At 58.8% G+C, this 18,641-nt stretch overlaps 2 protein-coding genes across 2 annotated transcripts in view; both read right to left on the bottom strand.

The window, feature by feature from the left end:
* The window catches only part of ANO7 (anoctamin 7), a 26,879-nt gene extending 21,825 nt beyond the window's left edge, over positions 1-5,054 (bottom strand). Inside the window, exons 1-3 of the mRNA XM_030886934.2 lie at positions 4,947-5,054; positions 4,662-4,719; positions 4,592-4,594 (exon numbers count right to left, since the gene is read on the bottom strand). Of these exons, the coding sequence (XP_030742794.1) occupies positions 4,592-4,594; positions 4,662-4,719; positions 4,947-5,054 (169 nt within the window). The remainder of the gene's footprint in view (positions 1-4,591; positions 4,595-4,661; positions 4,720-4,946) is intronic.
* Positions 5,055-8,123: 3,069 nt separating this feature from the next.
* PPP1R7 (protein phosphatase 1 regulatory subunit 7) overlaps positions 8,124-18,641 on the bottom strand; it is a 14,932-nt gene continuing 4,414 nt past the window's right edge. Inside the window, exons 3-10 of the mRNA XM_004701697.2 lie at positions 18,529-18,584; positions 17,914-17,979; positions 17,497-17,627; positions 16,855-17,017; positions 15,427-15,543; positions 15,138-15,242; positions 12,888-12,974; positions 8,124-8,614 (exon numbers count right to left, since the gene is read on the bottom strand). Coding sequence (XP_004701754.1) covers positions 8,438-8,614; positions 12,888-12,974; positions 15,138-15,242; positions 15,427-15,543; positions 16,855-17,017; positions 17,497-17,627; positions 17,914-17,979; positions 18,529-18,584 — 902 coding nt within the window. The 3' untranslated portion in view covers positions 8,124-8,437. The remainder of the gene's footprint in view (positions 8,615-12,887; positions 12,975-15,137; positions 15,243-15,426; positions 15,544-16,854; positions 17,018-17,496; positions 17,628-17,913; positions 17,980-18,528; positions 18,585-18,641) is intronic.

Genomic DNA, 18,641 nt, shown 5'->3' with positions numbered 1-18,641 from the left:
GAAAATGCTTTGAAAATGATGATGGCGGTGTATGTGCAAATGTGCTTGAAAATTAGATGAATGTATGGATTATGATAAGAGATGAAAAAGCCCCCAATAAAAGTTTCTTTTAAAAAAAGCAATATGTATTTTTAGAAAATATATTAAAATGTGTTATTGAAATGCTCAGCAAACTGGAAAAGCATAGGATCCTCTTAATATGATAGAAAAAACACCCACAGAAATAACCTACAGCGAATATCCGAACGAGCGTCAGAACCAACAATGAGACCCTGCAAGCTTCACCCCGGAGGGAAAGGACAAGAAAGCCCAGTATCACCAGTTGTACCCAGCACTACAGTGAAGGTTGTCCTGCATAATAAGGCACACACACACACACACACACACACACAAGAGGGGGGGCACTAAGTAAATGGTTATTATCACAGAAGACATGTCTATGAATGTTGAAACTCACAAAGAATCTTCAAACTATGATTGCAGTCAGCCAGTACCTTATCAAGGTCATGGATACCAATTCATGATCAAATAGTCACTGTACTCCTATATCTTCTCAACAGACAAATAGAAAACCAAAGTGAACACTGTCACACCAATGTATAAAAGATTTGAAATAAAAAATTGTGTCTGAAAACCTCAAATGCCTAGTCATTTCATATGACAAAAATGTGCACGACCACAACCTGAAGTATTAACTATTTGATGTTACAGAGCACACCTGATCACGGCCTAAGTAATGCAGAGAAATGAAGGATAACACAAGGCCAGCGTGGGTTCGTGCTTTTAAAACGCCTTTGAGCACGAAGCCTTTCTCTTATTTTAAGTGATGTGTTTCCAGGAGGTGGGGTTTTTAACGGTGTTGTAAACGCCAACTTAATGCCAACCGAATGAGAATTGTATGTGCCGTGAACAGAACCCCCAAAAGGAATTCTTCAGGGAGAAAGAGAATGATCCCAGAGAGAAATGGGGGAGACGAGGGATGGAAGGAGGGAGGGCGAGCCTCTGTAGGTACACCGCTGCAGGGGAGGAAAGACGTTGTCTTGTCTGGTGGGGCATCGACCTTGTGAGCCACAGCACAGTGTGAGGATGGGGGATGGACAGAAAGCTCCCTGATGCGGCGGCAGCGTTGTCAGGACAGGGCAGAAACAACAATCGAGACTCATTAAAACCTAACCAGCCAAGCATCTGTGTTTCCATCTCCAGGATAATCACAACAAAATAGGAATTTATAACTAACCACAAGAAAGGATGGGGGGGGGTGGGCAACAAAAATATCGGCTCAATGCCAACAAATGACAAAGATTCACATTCTTCTTGATAGCACTTCCCATGTGCTGGGTCCTAAAGAAATCCTTTACAAATTTGACAAATGTCTCTAGAAAGAGATAGCGAGAGGGCAGGGCTCTGATTAATGTTGAGGTCAACCTCACCCTGAGACCAGTTTTTGAAAAGAAAGATTGCATGCCAACATCTCTCAAAAATCGAACAAATATTAAACAACAACAGAATTTCAATGCATCAATATATCAACATGATAAGATGTCTCAGCTATTTGGAGCCAGTCCCTCACGGAATGCCATGGCGAAGTGCTGTTCTAAAGTGACCCGAGTGTACTAAACCAGCAGAGAGGAAACCGTGCGTCTGTGTCAACAGATACAGAAGCTCGGGCCTGGTGACCCTGAGCATCATTCACACAGAAAAAGAAACAGACCCTTGAGGGGGAAGAAGAGCACTAAAAGCGGACGGCAGGTAGACACTGGTCCAATGGACAAATGGATCCTGTGTATGTCAGTGTCCACGACCCTGAGACCAAAGGAACTGGAAGGTGCCCCACTCCCACTGCTAACTGCTCTGAAAGGGATCCCATTAGAAGGTTCTGGATAGAATGAGAGAAACACGTGACACAGAAGTCCAAATCATAAGAGACCAAGTTTGCTGGTCTCCCCCCCAACACGCTGACCTTTGCCCTCGGATCTGGAACCAAACTCACTTCTGTGTCAGAATCACTGACCATTGAAGATGGATGAAAGGGTGGCCTTGACCTAGGACAAAGGCCAGAGGGCTAGGTGAGAGGAGTGGACAGGGGAGCTCCAGGGAGGCAGTGGGTGAGCGGTGCCCATGGAGGGGCAGCAATGGATGAGCCGAATCAGAATGCGTTCGCCTAGATTGTGGGACCTGAAACTACGTCTGCCCTGCCCGCCAAACCTTCACCTCATTCACCAGAAAAGCTCAGAAAAAGCGTCGAAGGAAATCCTTCTTCAACGTTACCAATAAAAGGCAGCTTCTTGAGTTTTCTAGAGTACCCATAACAAAGCCACTGCCCTAAACAGTGCAGTAAGGCCTATGTAAAAATGCACATGTAATCAGGACTCTGAGAGAAAGAAGAAAATCCTCACTCTGCGAGCACCATGATTGCGTTCAAAAGAAGCTACAATCTGTTTATCAAGTGACTTTAGCAAGATCCCCGTAGACAGCCTCAATATCTTGACAAGCCCAATTTATTTAAAAACAGCTGTGACAAATAGAAAAAAAAATCTCAAAGGTGCCTTTTAAAACCCGCACTGCCAAGGAATGCAGCTACTGACCGATGAAAGACAGCTCACTGCAAACAAGGTTGCTGAGAGCGACAACAGTGGGCCTGCCTAAATGCAGCCAGGCACCTGTTAGTGGATAGAAAGAAAGACTGTATCGTCGTGAACTTTGGAATTTACAAGAGATAAACAACAATATACCGGACATAACCTATCCCTCTTCAAACAGAACAGAAAAACAAACCTGACTAAAGTACTAAGTACCAGGCTTTAGAGGCCACAAGACACAATGCGTTGCTTCCGCGTACTGCTGCCGCGTGGCTCCAAAGTCAGCTCAGCCTAACAGCAAACGCGGCCATCCACTTAGGGTTCAGCCCATTGCTGCAGCCACTGCAACGTCAGTCACCGCCTTGCCGGTCTTCTGCCTTCTGCCTGGCCCTCTCTCGACTCCACCAGCAGGTGTCCTTTCCCGGGAACTGGTCCCTTCTGTTAAGTTGCTCAAAACACGAGGCGAAATCATTTCACTTCAAAGGCTCTGGAATCCAGCCTTCTGACTACTTGCTCCAAGGAAGATGTGTTGTTGGTTTGGTGGCTGCTCCCCGCTGGCAGTGCAGAATTGATGGAATATTCCTGCCAGAGCCATTCATCGAGGATACTCATTCTTCCTCGTCCAGTGTCTGGCGCTCACATGCACACGGGGTGTGGCTGAGTCAGGTGCACCGTAGTCCTCCCCCCCACGTCTTTCCGCCTTAACACTTTAAAAGGTCTTATTTCATAGTGGACGCAGCCAGTACCTGGGCGTCATCTGATCTCGACGGGACAGCTGCTTCCACGAGCACTCACTGTGCATCCAAGCCAAATGGACCCCTTCTCCAGGCACTGCGGATGTGCAGCTGTGAGGGTGTTGGTCTTCTGACACCGGGTGGTCCTCCACGCGGAAGGCTGACCGTCTTTGATCTCCCTCCCTCCTTGGGAGTCTGTCTCCGATCCTGGGGACACCTCCTTTGTTTGGCCCCACAGCTGCAGATGCAGGTGCCCATTCCCGGCCTGGGGGGATCACTGTAAACCTCACGTGAAATGAGCAAGCAAACACCGGTGCTGCTTGTTTCCCACAAAGCCCATCAGTGAAGGAGAGACTCCCGAGGAGAAACAAGCCAATGGGCCACGATGGGGACAGGGGATGGCGGTGAGACTGTCTGCCGTTGGCTGAAAGATGGACCTACTTGGGAAAACGTGAAGCAACTGAGAGGGGGAAAGACGAGAAGGGCCTGCGGGGAAGAGCTGAAGCCCTGGGTGCCGAGTTGGGTCGGGGAGCACCCTGACCCAGCAGCCTCCACCCACGCGGGATGCTAATGGCCAGAAGGGACCATGCAGCGGAGGTGCTCCCACAGCGCTGCCTGGCAAGTGCTGGGAGCCTGACAGCAAGGTTGGGCTCGAAGCCACCAGTTGCTTCTCCAGAGAAAGGACGCGGTCTGCTCCTCAGGTGCTGGGAGCCCTGGGAACATGGGAACATGGGCCCTCAGGGCCGGTCCCAGGAGGTCCCTGGATGGCAGGGGACAGCGAGGAGGCCAGAAGGCCAGGAAGGCAGGGCTAGAAGCATCCTGAGGGAGGAAGGTGTGAGGGCCGGGTTGGGGACAGGACCCAGCAGGTCTGGCAGGCCATGGCGAGGGTGGGGCCTCATAGAAAGAGGGGAGCAACTGGAGGGTCCTGAGTGGGCAGGAAGGGGTAGGCCCTTGCCATCTGCCCTCAATGGGGTCCCCTGGCTGCTGGGTGGGGACAGTGTCAGGGTGAGGGACAGGGGGAGTGGACTGTAGAGCTTTGGGGATGTGGAGAGCTGTAGGCTAGGAGCTCTGAGGTCTCTGATGACCCCAGGCCTAGGGTTGAAGAAGGACTGGCAGGGAGGCCACTGGTTAGCCCTATGGGCAGAGACAGGGGGTGGGCCTCCTTGTTACTCTCAGCACCCCCATGGCAGGCCACCCCACTCCTGCTCTTCCCCTCCCCAGAATGAGGCTGTTTCTGGAGAGTCGGCTGGGGAAGGAGTTCATGAGACAGGCCAGCACCTGCTGTCCTCCTTGGGTACCCCATCTGGCCCCACCCCCAGGACCCACACAGGTGAGGGGAGGGGCTCACCGATCCTGGGCGTGGCAGGGGTCCCCACCCTGCAGGTGGCTGCCTGGGATCCGCCCTGCTGGGAGGGAAAGAGGTGCTGGCCTTTGACCGGGAGGGGGTGGGGGGGGAATGAAGCCCAACTCCCTGCGATGCCCGTCCCCGGGGGTCAGATCGTGGGCAGGTGGACAGGGGCTTGGGAGGCAGAGCCCCAAAGCCAGATCTGTGCAGCCTCCCCTTGGGCCTCCAGGGACTTCATGGTTTGGGTGGGGACACGGGACACTGCCCTACATGTCTTACCTCGGCCACATCAGCGGGGTGCAGGGCTGTGCTTCCGTAAGTGTCCCCCTTCTCCGTCCCAGGGCCCATTTTGATGAGGACGGCACTGTCCTCCTCCTGGACTCGGTGACGCAACATCCCGCTCCTGGCCCTCGGGACAGAGGGTGCGTGAGACCCATTTGCAGCCACGGCCCCCATGCAAGACGGACAGGTGTGGACAGACGCCCACCTGCAGAGGGGCCGGGCCCACTAGATGGAGGGGGTGCCGACGGGCTGCAGCCTCAGGGGGCAGGCAGCCGATGGCTCTGCAGGCGCAGTTCTGCTCCCCTCAGCCACCCACTCCTCAGTCTTCTGGGGTGGGGGGTCGGGCTGGGGGTCCAGAGGGCCACCCCTGCTCGATCCCTTGTGGGCAGAGCTGCCCTGACACAGGGCACCTCCCGGGCCACTGGTCCCTGATTCAGGAAGCCCCAGGGCAGGAGGGGATGAGGGCAGCATGTCTGGGACACCCTGTGCTCAGAAGAGCTCACCCGACCACCCTCCAAGACTCTGTAGGCTTTTTAACCCTCTTTAAGGATGGCCAGGGACAGAGTGGTCCGGGACAGAGAAGCCCAGGACAGAGGGGCCAGGGCAGAAAGCCCAGGGACAGAGGGGTCCGGGACAGAGAGGTCCAGGATAGAGGGGCCCAGGACAGAGGGGCTAGGGGTAGAAGCCCGTAGGACAGAGGGAACAGAGACAGAGACCCCGGAGACAGAGGGACCCGGGGACAGATGGGCCTGAGATAGAGGGGGCCGGGTCAGGCAGACCCATGTGAAGACCTGGAGCTGTTCTGCTTCCCCAAAGTTGGGTAGTCCAGGCTGCAGTGCCAGTCAGCCCACTGTCTCACGCAGAACTCAGGTGTTTGGCCTGGCGCTCGGTTCCTCCTGTCCCATGGCCCACTCACTATAGAACAGGTTCCCACCTGGCACCGTGGATCCTGGAAGCTTCCTCAGAGGTCATGGCCACCTCCCAGTGGAAGCGTGGTCCAACAGCAGTCTGGTTGGCCAAGGGCAGAGACCTGGGTGGAGGGACAGGACTGGGCAGGTCGCACCTGGCCCAGGACAGGCTAGTGCAGGCAGGAGGGGACTGATACTAAGCTGGCTGTGGGGCCAGGGCTCCGGGGATCCTGGGACAGGCCTGCCTTTGTTTGAGAAGGGGGAGTGGGGCCTGCTCTGCCAACAGCCTATTTCCTTAACCCCCTCCCTCCACCCCAGGCACCATGCAAACGCTGTGGGTGGCCAGCTGAAGGCCAGCGGGTGGGGCTGTTTAATGAGCTCAGGGCTGTAGGAGCGGGGGCTGGGGAGGCTGTCCTCAGTGCCCACCAGCCTGCTCTGTAGGCTCCTTTGCCTGGGGAGGCTCCGGGTGAGAGTACGGGTGCTCTGAGGGTGGGTGGGTATCAACCTGAATGCAGGCCAGCCCTGACCTTTCTCCTGGGTGGCTTCAGGCAGGTCACATGGGACTTGGAGCCCCATGTGAATCCAGGGAGGGGTCCCAGGGTTAACTCCGTGGAGCGCTGGCTCTGTCCAGCCTCAGTCCTGGAGTGTCTGTCCCTGGAAGAGCCTGCTCAGATGACAAGGCTCCCGGGCCCCTTGCAGGTGCACCTGCTGGCTGGCTCACCCTCCTCCCCACCATCCACCGGTTAGAATTCACGGAGCCCAGGTCCTGGATGAGCTCATCTGAACGTGGCCCTCTTTGCTGCCCACCCAGAGCCCTGGGCAGTGGGAGGATGCCAGTGACCTGCGGGCAAGGCAGGAGGACACAGTGAGGTGGCCTTGGCCTGACCCCCCAGGGCTCAAGTCTGAGGTGGGCCCGATTCCCACCCCTGCTCCCTCTGCTCTTGCTCTGGCCAGTGTCTGGCAAGGGGCTCTGCATGGAGGGTTCCCCTTCCAGGCCAGCTCTGGCTCAGGACCCCAAATGTGTGAGAGGGGTATCCTCTCCTGGGCCAGCTCTGCCTCAGGACCCTGTGGTAGAGTGTGGGACCCCTCCTGGACGTAGTCTGCCCACACAGCCGCACGGGGAACCCAGGCTACTTCATACCGTCCATGGCCTGCTCAGTACTCAAGTTGCATCAAAACTGCTTTGCAGTGAGGACCCCAGGCTTCCCACGGGCTGTCTGCTGACCCCCAGCGCAGCTGGAGGGCTTGGGGGCCACTTCCTAACTACCCACCCGCAGGACCTTTAGAAACCCACTCATATCCGACTACTGGTCCTCACAGCTACAAGCCTGCCTGCAGCCTGACCACCACACCCAGACCACAGGTGGCAGGGAGGAGGAGCAGGTGCCCTGCTCTCAGGAAAGCCGGCCATGCGGCCCCCCCCCCTAGGCTGGTCCAGGTCAACCCAGGAGGCCTGCGTGTTCAGCGTCTGATGGATGCAGCCCAGGCCGTGTCCCAGCTGTCCTCAAGGGCCTTGGGGCACCCACCTGACTTCAGTAGCTGTTGGGCAGTTGGCTGCATGGCCCAGGCAATAGGGGCCTCACTGTCCTTGTGTCCTGCAGTGGTCGAAGTGACCGGGACTATGGGCCCCAGTGGGGGAGGCTGGGCACTGGTGACAGTAGGTGGGGCAGTCTACACAGCCTGAGGAGCTGGTCAGGACCAGGGCCAGGGCTTGGTGGAAGCAGCACTGCCATGGGGGCCCTGCACGTGTCTCCAGGGTGCCCCCAACCCGGAGCCTCCGAGGACAGAGGCTTTGGCTTAGGGCTTACTCAGCCGGGAACTTTCTATGCATCATATGTTCGTGGCGCTGGCGAGTCCAGGGCAGTGCAGTCCAGCAGGACTCGGTGGGGATGGGCATGTCCTGCACTTCGGCTGGCAAGTTGGAGGAACCTGTGTGGGCACTGTCCACTGTGGACTGAGAAGCGCCCTTGTGACGCCTGACTCAATTTTCCTGCCACAGAGGGGAACCTGAGACCCCAAGATAGCTGTGCTGTGGAGGCTGAGGTCCAGACCCAGGAGGCAGTGCTGGGAGGTGTTCGTAATCTACACTGACGGGGTAGGGACTGGAGGATGTGGACTGGTGGTGATGGAGGCAGGGTGTTGAGGGTTATGTCTCGGCACTGCAGCACAACATAGCCTACCCAGCTGGGCCTCACAGCTCTGGGAGGGCACAGGCCCCTGACCCTTAGGTGTCCCGTGTCACAGCGCACAAGGCTGGATGCTCTCACACGTGAGCTCTCAGTATCTGTTTATTCTTAGATAGAATTATTTTCAAACTTGGCACCAGCCGGCCCCCGGTGCAGGGAGCCCTGGGCTGACATAGGCACAATGCCAGGGCGGCCGGCCTTGCGTGGGCGCGACGCAGACGGGCAGCCTCCCTTGTGGCCACCAGTGCCCAAGACGAAGAGCGACGGCGCTCAGAGCAGACAGGGCGCCAGGCCTGTTGGTTACACGCAGCGCCTTTATTGGCCCTGGTGCACGGTCGTGCTGTGCGTTCAGGAGCAGCAGGCAGGCGACGGGCCGTGGAGAGGCCGTGCCTTCGAGGAGGGCTCAGAACCGGACAAAGGTGGCGTCAATCTGCCTGACGGTGGGCAGGGCCAGCATGATCTTGCGCCGGTACTGGGGGTCCTTCTGCAGTGGGTTCCTCTCCAGGTACACTGTCTCCAGGTTGCGGGCGCCCTTCAGCTCGTCCAGGTCGCTCCAGCTCTCGATGAGGTTGTCGTTCATCTGGGCAGACAGGACAGACAGATGCACGGCCCAGATGCACCGCCAACACTGCCCCCAGGCTCATGCCCAGGAGGGTCGACAGATAACAAGTAAAGCCCTCACTCCCCCACAGACCTGTGACAGCCCTGCACACAGGTGCTCGGCCACCGCTCCCCATGCTGAGGCTGCGGGGCTACACTGACCATCACAGCAGACAAAGGTCGCCTCGCCTGCCATGTACATCTCGGTTTCTCCCCAGCCCGTGATGGCCCTGGGGGTGGGGCACTTTAGAGGCACCATTTGGACCCCTTTCTACTGGGTGAGCCCACAGCTAACTGGGGTGCTTGACTTGAATGAAAAGACGGGCCCACCCAGGTAGGGCTATGCTCTACCTCACCTGCTGAAGGCACGCCGAGCAGCCGCTAACCTGGACTCAGGTGTAACCAGGCCTCTTCCATGGCCCAGCCCCGGAAGGGCACTGATGGGGACCCCGAGGGCTTAGGACACCACATTCCTTGGGAATCTCAGCCACCCACTGCAGGAGCCGAGTCCGACTCACAGGGACCCTACAGGACAGGTGCCCTTGCTACTAGGGTCTACCGAGACCATCCCTGTACGTGAGGCTGCTGCTGGTTTCAGACTGCGGGCCTAACCCACTGCACCACCAGGGATGTTTGAAAAGACCTTCTGACACTGTCTGTGACCATCCTGCGCCCCTTCCCACCAAGAATCCTCAAAAAGTCTGCAGGAAAATGGGATGAAAAGATCATAAACTCTCCCACAGGGAGGCAAGCACACAGGGGCACCTCTTCCCTCACTCCTCCTCGGGTCAGGCTGCACCAGCAGGAGCCCGTCCTGGTCTGAATGGTTTCCCAGCCTTCAGAGAGGCGCCTGCTCTGACGCTCTGGTGATGGCAGGGGCTCACTGGTAGCACCGCTGAATGCATCAGGCCTGCCGGGCCGGTCCAAGCCCACAGTCAAGTGCCGACGCGGCTCCTGCCATGAGTCAGTGCCAGGCCCAGGGACCCTTGGCACAGCAGCGCCAACCTGGGCGCCTTGTGACTAGACAGCCACCCGCCAGCTGGGGCCATGCTGGTGAGTGAGCCCTGCCCACCTGGGCAACAAGGAGTGGCCGGGACGGGCAGTGCAGAGCACAGGGCAGGGGCTGCTCTGCTACCAGGCCGAGGGAGAAGAGAGAGGAAAGAGGAAAAACTTCCAGGTGGCTTTGAGATGAAGAACGCAGGGCTGGGTTTCTTCACATGACCTCCCTGGACCATGGCCTGTGTTCTCCAACTTCTCTGGAAGCCTGTGGCCAGGGCTGACCGCTGACCTAGGGACTGTGTGCTGTAGACCGTGGATCCCTACAGAGGCTGTTCTCAGAGGCAATGAAATGACTGGTCCAGCCCTTCAACTGACGTAGTGCAGCTTGTTCGCACAGACAATCCATGTGGCCCCAGCCCTGGGGCACGGGCAGGACTTGCCCTGCAAACGGCCTCTGGGGGCCACCTGCTTGCTTGCGGCTTTGGAAGAGTGGGTCTGACTTGAGTGTGGGCTCGGGCCCTAGGCTTGGCCTCGGTGGCGGCGAGCTAGACGACAAGGGTGCCGAGCCACGCTGCTCACCACCTACTTCCAGCTGCCCTCACCTCTGACCTCTACTGCTTTGGCTCAGCACAATGTTCCAGGCCAACGGGGGTGAACCATGGGCTCCCTTTTGATGCCCATTTGGCCCGGGTCAGCGCTCAGGGCAGGTGAGCTGTGCAGGGTCTCCCATGCTGACGCTTGTCTGTGGCGGGCAGGTGTTGGAAGCCGGCTCAGGCATGCCACCAGAGCCAGAGCAGTTCTCAGCTACAACACGCCCGTGCTGCCCCATCACCTGCTTCCACAGAACGCCCATGGAACGAGGGCGCCACCTGCTTTGGGAAATCCACGTGTGCACGTCCCTGAGCTTGGTCGTGGAGAGTGTCAAGCAGATGCACACGGCCGTGTGCTCAGGGCCGCGCATGGGCCGGGAAGGGCCAGTGCAGAAATACTTCAGGACAGATCCTTACCTGCCATTGCGGTAGTGTGAACCAACCGACCACACTACACGCAGACAACTGGCAGTGAGTGCAACGGGAATGCCCGGGGTTGGGGGTGGGCGGATGGTGTCCGGTCGCTGGCCGGGTTGCCGGTTGGAGCTGCACATGTGTCTTGAATGTGCATGTTTGCCTTTGAACGTAGGGCGCACATTCCTCTGGTATGCGGTGACACTGGACACTCAGAGCCAGGTGTCTCCCAGGCACTTGCTGCTTCTAGAGCGTTCTTGTCGTCAGAAGCTGGTGACTGGCTCTGGGATGTGTGCTCGATTCCCACCTCCCCCTTCTGTTGACAGGTCACAGGATGAGTGGGTGCTGAGCTGGGATCTGCTCACCGCCATGCAGTCGACACAGCGGCCCCATAGGACGTCCCCATAGGACACTCGGAAGCTTTCTGGGGGCAGACAGCCTCTTCTTCGTGGCGACCCACCACCTGCGGCACGTTACAGAGGGTGCATCTGACACCGACAGCTGTAAGAGACGGCTGCCCTCCTCCGCGTCAAAATGGGACTCCAAGTGACTCCTTGGCTCTCGGTGAACACCTCAGCAGACCCCGACACCAAGCTGGGGAAAAGGGTCAACGAGAACGCCCAGAAGTTTCTTGTCTGAGTCCAGCTCTTTGCCACCTGGGTGCTCTGGAAGGAGCGGGACTTGGTGGCGGCCCTTCCCAGTGCATCAGCATCAGGGGGCCTCTTCCCAAAGGGTTACACTTAGTCTAACTGGGGGCACTTCCCGACCAGCCTCAGTCTTCCTTTGAAATACAATGGAAGAGGTCCAGGCGAGGGTGTCCCTCCCCGTGTAGCTGCTCGCTGCCCTGGGAGCCACAGGATTGTGGGTACAAGCAAGATGAAATCCGACACCTCGCACTGTCTCTCCACTATCTGGATGTTCTCTGTTGGCACCGTCCCGCCGAGAGGGTGTGGTCAGCTTCAAGCGGAGTCGTCATCCACACTGAAGCCTGTGATCCCCGATGGTCAGTGCTCCAGGTCCCCGGTCCGCAGCGGGCAGGTGGTGCCCATGTTGTAGGATGTGAAACAGCCCCCTGCACCCGGATGCCCTGCTTGTTACGGGCCAGTCTTCAGCTTCGTCCACAGATGGATGGACGCGTTGTTTGCTGGACACTGTGGACGCTCCTGGTTGAGAGCCTGTCCTGTCAGCTTTCCTTTCCCCGTTCCAAGGGGCCGAGGCGGCACCTCACTGAGCTTTGGAAAAGCGCACGGTTCCTCCCTCAGGGTGCTCCAGCAGCTCTGCCGGCCGAGTCTCAGGTCCTAACGGGACCGCTCTGGCAGGCAGGCTGACGCTGGGGCTGAGCTGTGAAGAGGGGCACCAGGTTTGATTGGGGTCGTGCTGTCAGCAGGTGTTCCACAGGCAGTGCAGGAGTCCGGGGAGCTGGGGGCCCAGGGGGCCAGCTCTCAGCTGGTGGGTTCAGCCCGAGGGTCTCCATGGGAGAGACAGGCCGCCAGCTTCCGTCAAAGTCTACAGCAACCCTCCTCTCAGGCAAGGCTGCTCCCAGTGGGCAGTCCCTCATCTGTGCTTTTGGTGGGGGGTGGGGGCCTTCGGTGACAAAGGCTCCGCCTCTCACTGTCATCCAGGAGCAGACGAGCTGCCTGGGACGTGCGGTGCAGGGAGCGTTGCCACTCCCACAGCCAAGCCCTAGGAGGACACGAGTGGCAGGTGGATGCGGGCATGAGCCTCAGGGACCTCAGGGAGGACCCGGCGCACCTCGACAACTGAAGCTTCAGAGAAACCGGGAAGGGCAGAGGAAGTGATTCCTGGGAGTTTCCCTAGTGGATGGAAACCACGAGGAGAGAGCCAAGAGGCCAAAGACACCTGCACACACCAAAGGCGAGAAGGGGCCGCCTTCAAGCAGCAGGCCCCTGCCGCTGCTGCCCTAGTCAGCCCCTTCAGTGGGTCTGCGCGGACCTCATCGCTGAGAGCCAAACATGCAAATTCCAGGGAGCAAAGTGCATGCACCTGCCCGGGAGCTTGCCGCCATGGTGGGGGCCGGCGTTGGGAAACCTTCAATCACATGGCAGCCCTGGATCTGCTGGGGGCTTGCACCGGGATCATCGGGGCCCCCCGTCACACTCGAAACAGAACTCCCACCTCAGTGCACACCAGATGTGGGGCGAGTCAGGGACAGGAGAGCAATCTGCACATTTGTCAGTGGGGCCTGTCTGCCCAGTGTCTCTGACCCCGGCACATGGCAAGCACACTTACCCAGAATTCCTGAAGCTCTGTTAGATGGTTGATATTCTCAATCTTTTTTATTCTATTTGACGCAATGTCCAGCATGGTGAGTTTGTTCTAAAACAAGGAAACAATTGTGCACTGGGTTACCCTGCTCTCAGCAGGACAGGTGACTGTGCACTCAGAGCTGAGTGAAGGCTTCAGGTTGGGGAGGGCACCTCTGCCCTCACAGACCAGCATGCAGATGAGGGTCCCGGGAACTGCCCACTTCCTGTATGTCGCCTGGGTGGGACTTGGGGGCCAGCCCTCACGGTGCAGTGTCCCCACTGCCGGCATTTGAAGGTGGGTGAGACCTGGGGTCCCTGTACCCCTCTCCATCACGGGGGTTCCAGAGCCAAAGGCTGGGGGGCTCCAGAGGGGCAGGTGGGGACAATAGCTGTGCAGCTTTGTGCTCACAAGGTGGACCCCTAAAGCTCTCAGAATCCTGTCTGGGGGTGGGGCACCTGGCAGCGGTGGCTGAGAGACAGGGGTGCCAAAGACAGGGCCCCAAGGAGGGCAAGGCCTGTGGCCCCCTGGACCCTAGCCTGAGTGCTAGAGCAGCCAGCTTGGGCTAGGCCCTGCCTGGAGCACGAGGTGGGGTGGGGTGGGGTGGGCTTCCTGTGGACAGGGGTTTCGGGTGCTGGGATCTGGGAGTTGGCATTTTGCCCAAAGGTGGTATGGCCCTGGTTCTCTCTCTCAAAGATGCCTACTAGTTCAGCGAGGCAGCGCATGCCCATTTCCTGCGTCCAGGTGTGCACACTGTCAGGGAAAATGACAGGCAAACTCCCCCAGTGTCAGACGTGGCAACCGCTTCCAACAAGAACTCCCTAACCGCCTGGCACCCCCTTCTCGTTCTCCTGGTCCTGAGCCCGGTCCCCAAGTGCGAGGGCAAAGGAGCACATCTCAGCAAACACAATGCACAGCAAGAAGCCCCACCCCTCCAGTGAGCTCACGGCCACTGTGCTGTGCCACACGCCTGAGTCTGCGGACACGGCCGCTTCTTCCACACTCCAAACGACTGAGGCCCACAGTTGGCCAGGTGACTGGCTGCCCACAGGCCTAAGGGTGCCCGAGAGACAGTCATGGAAGAGAGGGCAGGGCCAGGATGGTGGCCATTGCCAAAGACAGTCACGGAAGAGAGGGCAGGGCCAGGATGGTGGCCACTGTTGGCAGTGGTTCCTGACACCCCGTAGGCATGTGCCAGGGGTCAGGCTGGATGGCAAAGAAACAGGGCAGAGCTAACAGTCAGCCCTGACAAGCTCAAGAAGCGGCAGCCCGGCCGGCCCTCGGTGTGGTGACAGGCCACTCAGCATGGCCCTCACACCTGGGGCTGTGAGCACGTTCAAAAGCCAGCCTGAAGCACACCAGTAAGAGAATGTCCCAAGGTAGTCAACTGCTGTGCCTGCAGACCCAAAAGCCACTGCAGACAGGACGGGTCACATCCCCCTTCATGAAAGCAACCTTCAGACAAACTAAAGGGCCAAACGGGGAATCCCAGTACCTCAAGAATCCCAGGGATGCTCCCTGGCAGAAAATAAGCCGCAAAGAAAAGACGGCAGCACGGGGCAGAACGTAAGTGCCCGTGGGCTCCAGGCCACCACCCTCATGAAGCCCACTGCCCACTGGCCTGAAACCCAGGTCCCCCGAGAAGCCCTGTGGTCTCAGGATTTCTGTGTTTACTCCAGAGCTGGGGGTGCCAAGGGGCCCCCACTGGGCTACCCGAATGGGGAGTGCCGACCAGGGCAGCTCGTGTACCAGAACTTTCAGTGCCCACCAGCAGCCCCGATTACACAGCACTCTGCTTTGTCCTCTCGGCCCCAGCACATCAGATGCCGCCTCTCTACCTCCCTGTCTCCACTTCCCCAAGATTTGCTCTGGGCTGGGGTCAGAGGTTAGAGGTGCCTGATGTGAGTGACACACCATGGCCTTGCCTGAATCAGGGTGGCTGCGTTCACACAGACAGAAAACTGGCACAGCTGAGGGAGCAAAGGAACTTTATTGATGGGGACATGGCACAGGTGGCCGCTCCCAAGGTGACAGGGACAGTGGGGACCCCTGGCCACTCTGGGACGGAGCCTGTGCTGTGTGGGGAGGGCAGGAGGACTCAGGAAGAAGGGGAAGGATTGAGCACAGGCGCCGTGGGGGGGAGCCCCAGCAATGTGCGCCCAGCACATCCCTGCATGGATGCCCATGCATGTGCACGTCTATACCCCGACAGCGAGCCCCCACCCCCCTCCTTACGTTGCTCTCCAGGCCTTCGATGGCCTCGATGCCGTTGTGACTGAGGTAGAGCTCCCGCAGGTTCACCAGGCTTTGCAGGCCCTCGATCTTGGTGAGCCGGTTACTCTACAGGCAGAGTGCTGTGTCAGGGCGGGTGGGTGGGGAATGGGACGGGATGCCAGGACTAGGTGGGGGCGGTAACATGCTGCACCTCATGTCAAACGCAGCAGCCCAGAGCAGAGCTGATGTCGGCTTATGCGCGAGGGGCTGCCCAGGACTGCGCCCCCAGCCCCTGCCCAGTGGCCGGTACCTGCATGCTGAGCACAGTGAGGTTGGTGAGGGCATCCAGGTTCTGGAGCTTGGTGATCTTGTTTTTGCCCAGAAACAGACTGTCGAGGTTGGTCAGTGTGTCGATATTCTCGATCGCCTGTAGGGGGCAAGGCAGGCTAGGGTGGGGGGCGGGGGTCCAAGGGGCTGTCCAAGATAGCCATCCGCCTGGCCCAGCTGTGTTCTTTCAGGGGCAGTTTGAAACACACCGACTGGCCAATTTTCTCAAGGATCCCAAGTGTCTCATGGTTCTGCCAAACCCAGTCTGCAGGGCCCAGAGGGTGGCTCCGTCCACTCCTGGGGCTTGATCGGTGATGCTCTCCTTTCCCCCACATCAGGCAGCCGGGGCTGCCCTACTGGGTCCCAGCTCCCACCTCTCTGAGCTCCCTGCGCCCCCAGCTGAGACAACCAAGGATGGGGAGGCCCCCCTGCATCCCCGCTCCCTCTGATTGTGCAAGACCCCCCAGCAAGGGGCTACCGGCCCCTGGGAGGGGTTGCCATGCAGTTTGCCGCCACCCAGGCCCACCTTCTTGGTTTACATCGTGCCCACCTTGCAGGGTCAGCTGCCTAACCTGGGCAGTGAGGGCCAATTCTTCCAGGAGTCAAACATCTTCAGAACAAAGAGGGAGGGACAGTAGCCTTTCGGGGACACTGTCTTGGATATACCAAGCCTGGTGGAAGCCCTCAGAGGCCAGGAGTGTGGGGTAGCAGGCCCCACATGTCCATGTGCAGCACAAAGGTGGCTGCAGTGCTGTAAAGATCCTCGGCCCCCGAGGGCCAGGCTCCAGAAGATCCCACCTAGGAAGCAAAACCTGGATCCTGCCTTCCTGGCAGGAATTCCTGTCTCGTCAGATCCATACCCCATCACTGTGCTGTAGGGCATGGTGGCGTTTGATTTCTGCAAGTGGGGTCATCACATGTCTGGCCCAACTGGACAACAGCCGTTCCCCCCTGGTCCAGTGCTTCTCAGTTCTGCCTGGCAGAGCCTCAGTGCCAGCTGTTCTGGGACCTGCCCAGGCCTGAGGCCAGAACAGAATTCCTTCTGTCCATCCACCTGACAGTCCTAGAGCTGGGGGCCCCTGACTCCCATGTGGCCTGTCAGTGGCTCACAGGAGACTGCCGTGCAGATAGATGCCCTCTGGGTGGGGTGGGGTGGTGGTGGTGTCCAAGCCGGCGGGCATGGAACCTGACTGGCACCATGCTTACGGACCAGGTGCTGCAAGGCTGGGCGGTGGGCCCCGTCTCCGTAGTGTGTCTTCTCCAGTAGAACAAGAACCCCTGGTCCCCCAGAAGCACCTGCAATGGCTTTGAAACTGCAAGCCAGCCTCACCTCCGACTCCTGGCCTACATTCCTGGGCCCAGGCTCTCACCCTAGTGGCAGGCAGTGCCCTGCTGTGTGTGTGGCACCTACCCGGATGCGGTTAGAGCCCAGCTCCAGCATCTGGAGCTGACGCAAGTTGCTGACATTCTCGATCTTACTGATCTTGTTGTTGACCAGGAAGAGCTTCTTCAGCTGGGTCAGCTCGTCGAGGCCTTCGATGCTCCTCAGCAGGTTGAAAGAAATGTCCAGAACCCTGAACAAGCAGACATACTCTTAACACTGAGCTGAAGGCTCAGTGAACAGGGCCAGGGGTGTTGGGGTCCCCTTGCTCAGGCCCCCAGCACTGCCCGGGCGGGACTGTGCTTGTCCTTGTCTGTCCACAGCAGAGCCAGGGCTGGTCTCAGCAGATGGGGCTCAGCGAGGCTGAACTAGAACCCAGAGTACAATGAGCCAAAAGTGCTCAGGAAGGTCATTCTGGGACCGGCTCCAAGATAGCTCAGGAAGCACCCCCCCCATCCCCTCTGACCAGGCCCAAACTAGCACAGGAAGGGACCCCACTGCCCCAGGACCAGCCCCAGGCTAGGTAGGGCAGGCACACAGGGAAGCAGTTCCCGAGACTTGACAGGAACTTCCCCAGATCAAGACCAGCCGTGCTGATTGGTAAGCAGCAGCCCACATGGTGGGGGCGGCCCCTGGCAGCTCAGTTCCGCCCCCCACTCCCAGAGGACTCACTCCAGTGCCATCAGCGTCCCTAGGTTCTCCATCCTCCGGATCTGGTTGTCATAGAGATCCAGCTCGCGTAGGCTCTGCAGCGTCTCCAGGTTCTCGATGCACTTGATCAGGTTCTGGCGGAGGCAGAGTGTCTGCGGAGGGGTAGGCAGGGCTGAGGGGTCATGTGTCCACACCATCCTGAGGAGTGCACATACCCTAGAGCCGAGCTGCCCGGCCTGAGTGGAGTGGGGGGGGGGTGGTGGAGAGGGGCACGCTAAGTGAAGCCCACGCTGAATTCTGCTGTGAAAGGTCATTGAATGGAGGCTTGGTCAGGGCCCTGCTGGATGGCTCCCCTGTGGGGATGCCCTCTGCACCCCCCATGCTAGCCTGCCACTGAGGCACAGGGCCGGAGGCCCAGCACGATGACCGCCACCTCACCTTCACTTTCTTCAGCACTTCGAACCCCTCGATCTTCCCAATCCGATAGTGATTCAGATCCACGTCCTGCAACACAAGAGCCACTCACCCAAACTGCTGCTGCTGGTGGGGGACGTGAGACAGGGCAGGGACAGCCTTAAGTTCAGTGACGATGTCTTTACACGGATGACCTGCTGTGGCAGGTAACCCTACCACCACCCCAGCTCCTCTGAGCACAAAGCAGAGAGCCTGGGTCTGAGGACAGGCACACCAGCCATGCGCTGGGGCCATGTGTCTTATAGGGGGCTATGCCCAGGCCTCATTGGTGTCCACATACCCCGTGGGGACCCCAAGCACCCCGGCTCTTGGTCTTGGGGTACCGAGCTACAGCCACAGCCGTGTCAGAGATGTGCTTTGTGGGAGGCACACGCCCCGTGGTCAGTGCTACTGGAGTCCCTGCCACACATGCTGTGCTGGACATGGGAGACGGGCTTCATCCTCTACAGCACCGCCCCCAGCCCACAACAGGACCAAGGCCTAGCAGACAGCCCCCACTCTCAGGGTTAGGGACACAGACGTCTGCCTTGCCTGTGGTCAGCGCAGCACTGCCCTCACAAGCTGAGAGGGCGCCATTACCTCAGCGTCCCCATCCAGGGTGACAGTCTCCATGTCCACGGGCAGCTCCTGCACTTCTGGGAGAGGAGAGACGGGCACTCACTGGGCAGCAGGCTCTGCTAAGTGGCGGGGCT

The sequence above is a fragment of the Echinops telfairi genome, unplaced genomic scaffold, assembly GCF_000313985.2.
Source record: "Echinops telfairi isolate 266 unplaced genomic scaffold, ASM31398v2 ScPeMD7_3;HRSCAF=10, whole genome shotgun sequence".
NCBI lineage: Eukaryota > Metazoa > Chordata > Mammalia > Afrosoricida > Tenrecidae > Echinops > Echinops telfairi.
This window is presented reverse-complemented; position numbering and strand designations above follow the sequence as displayed.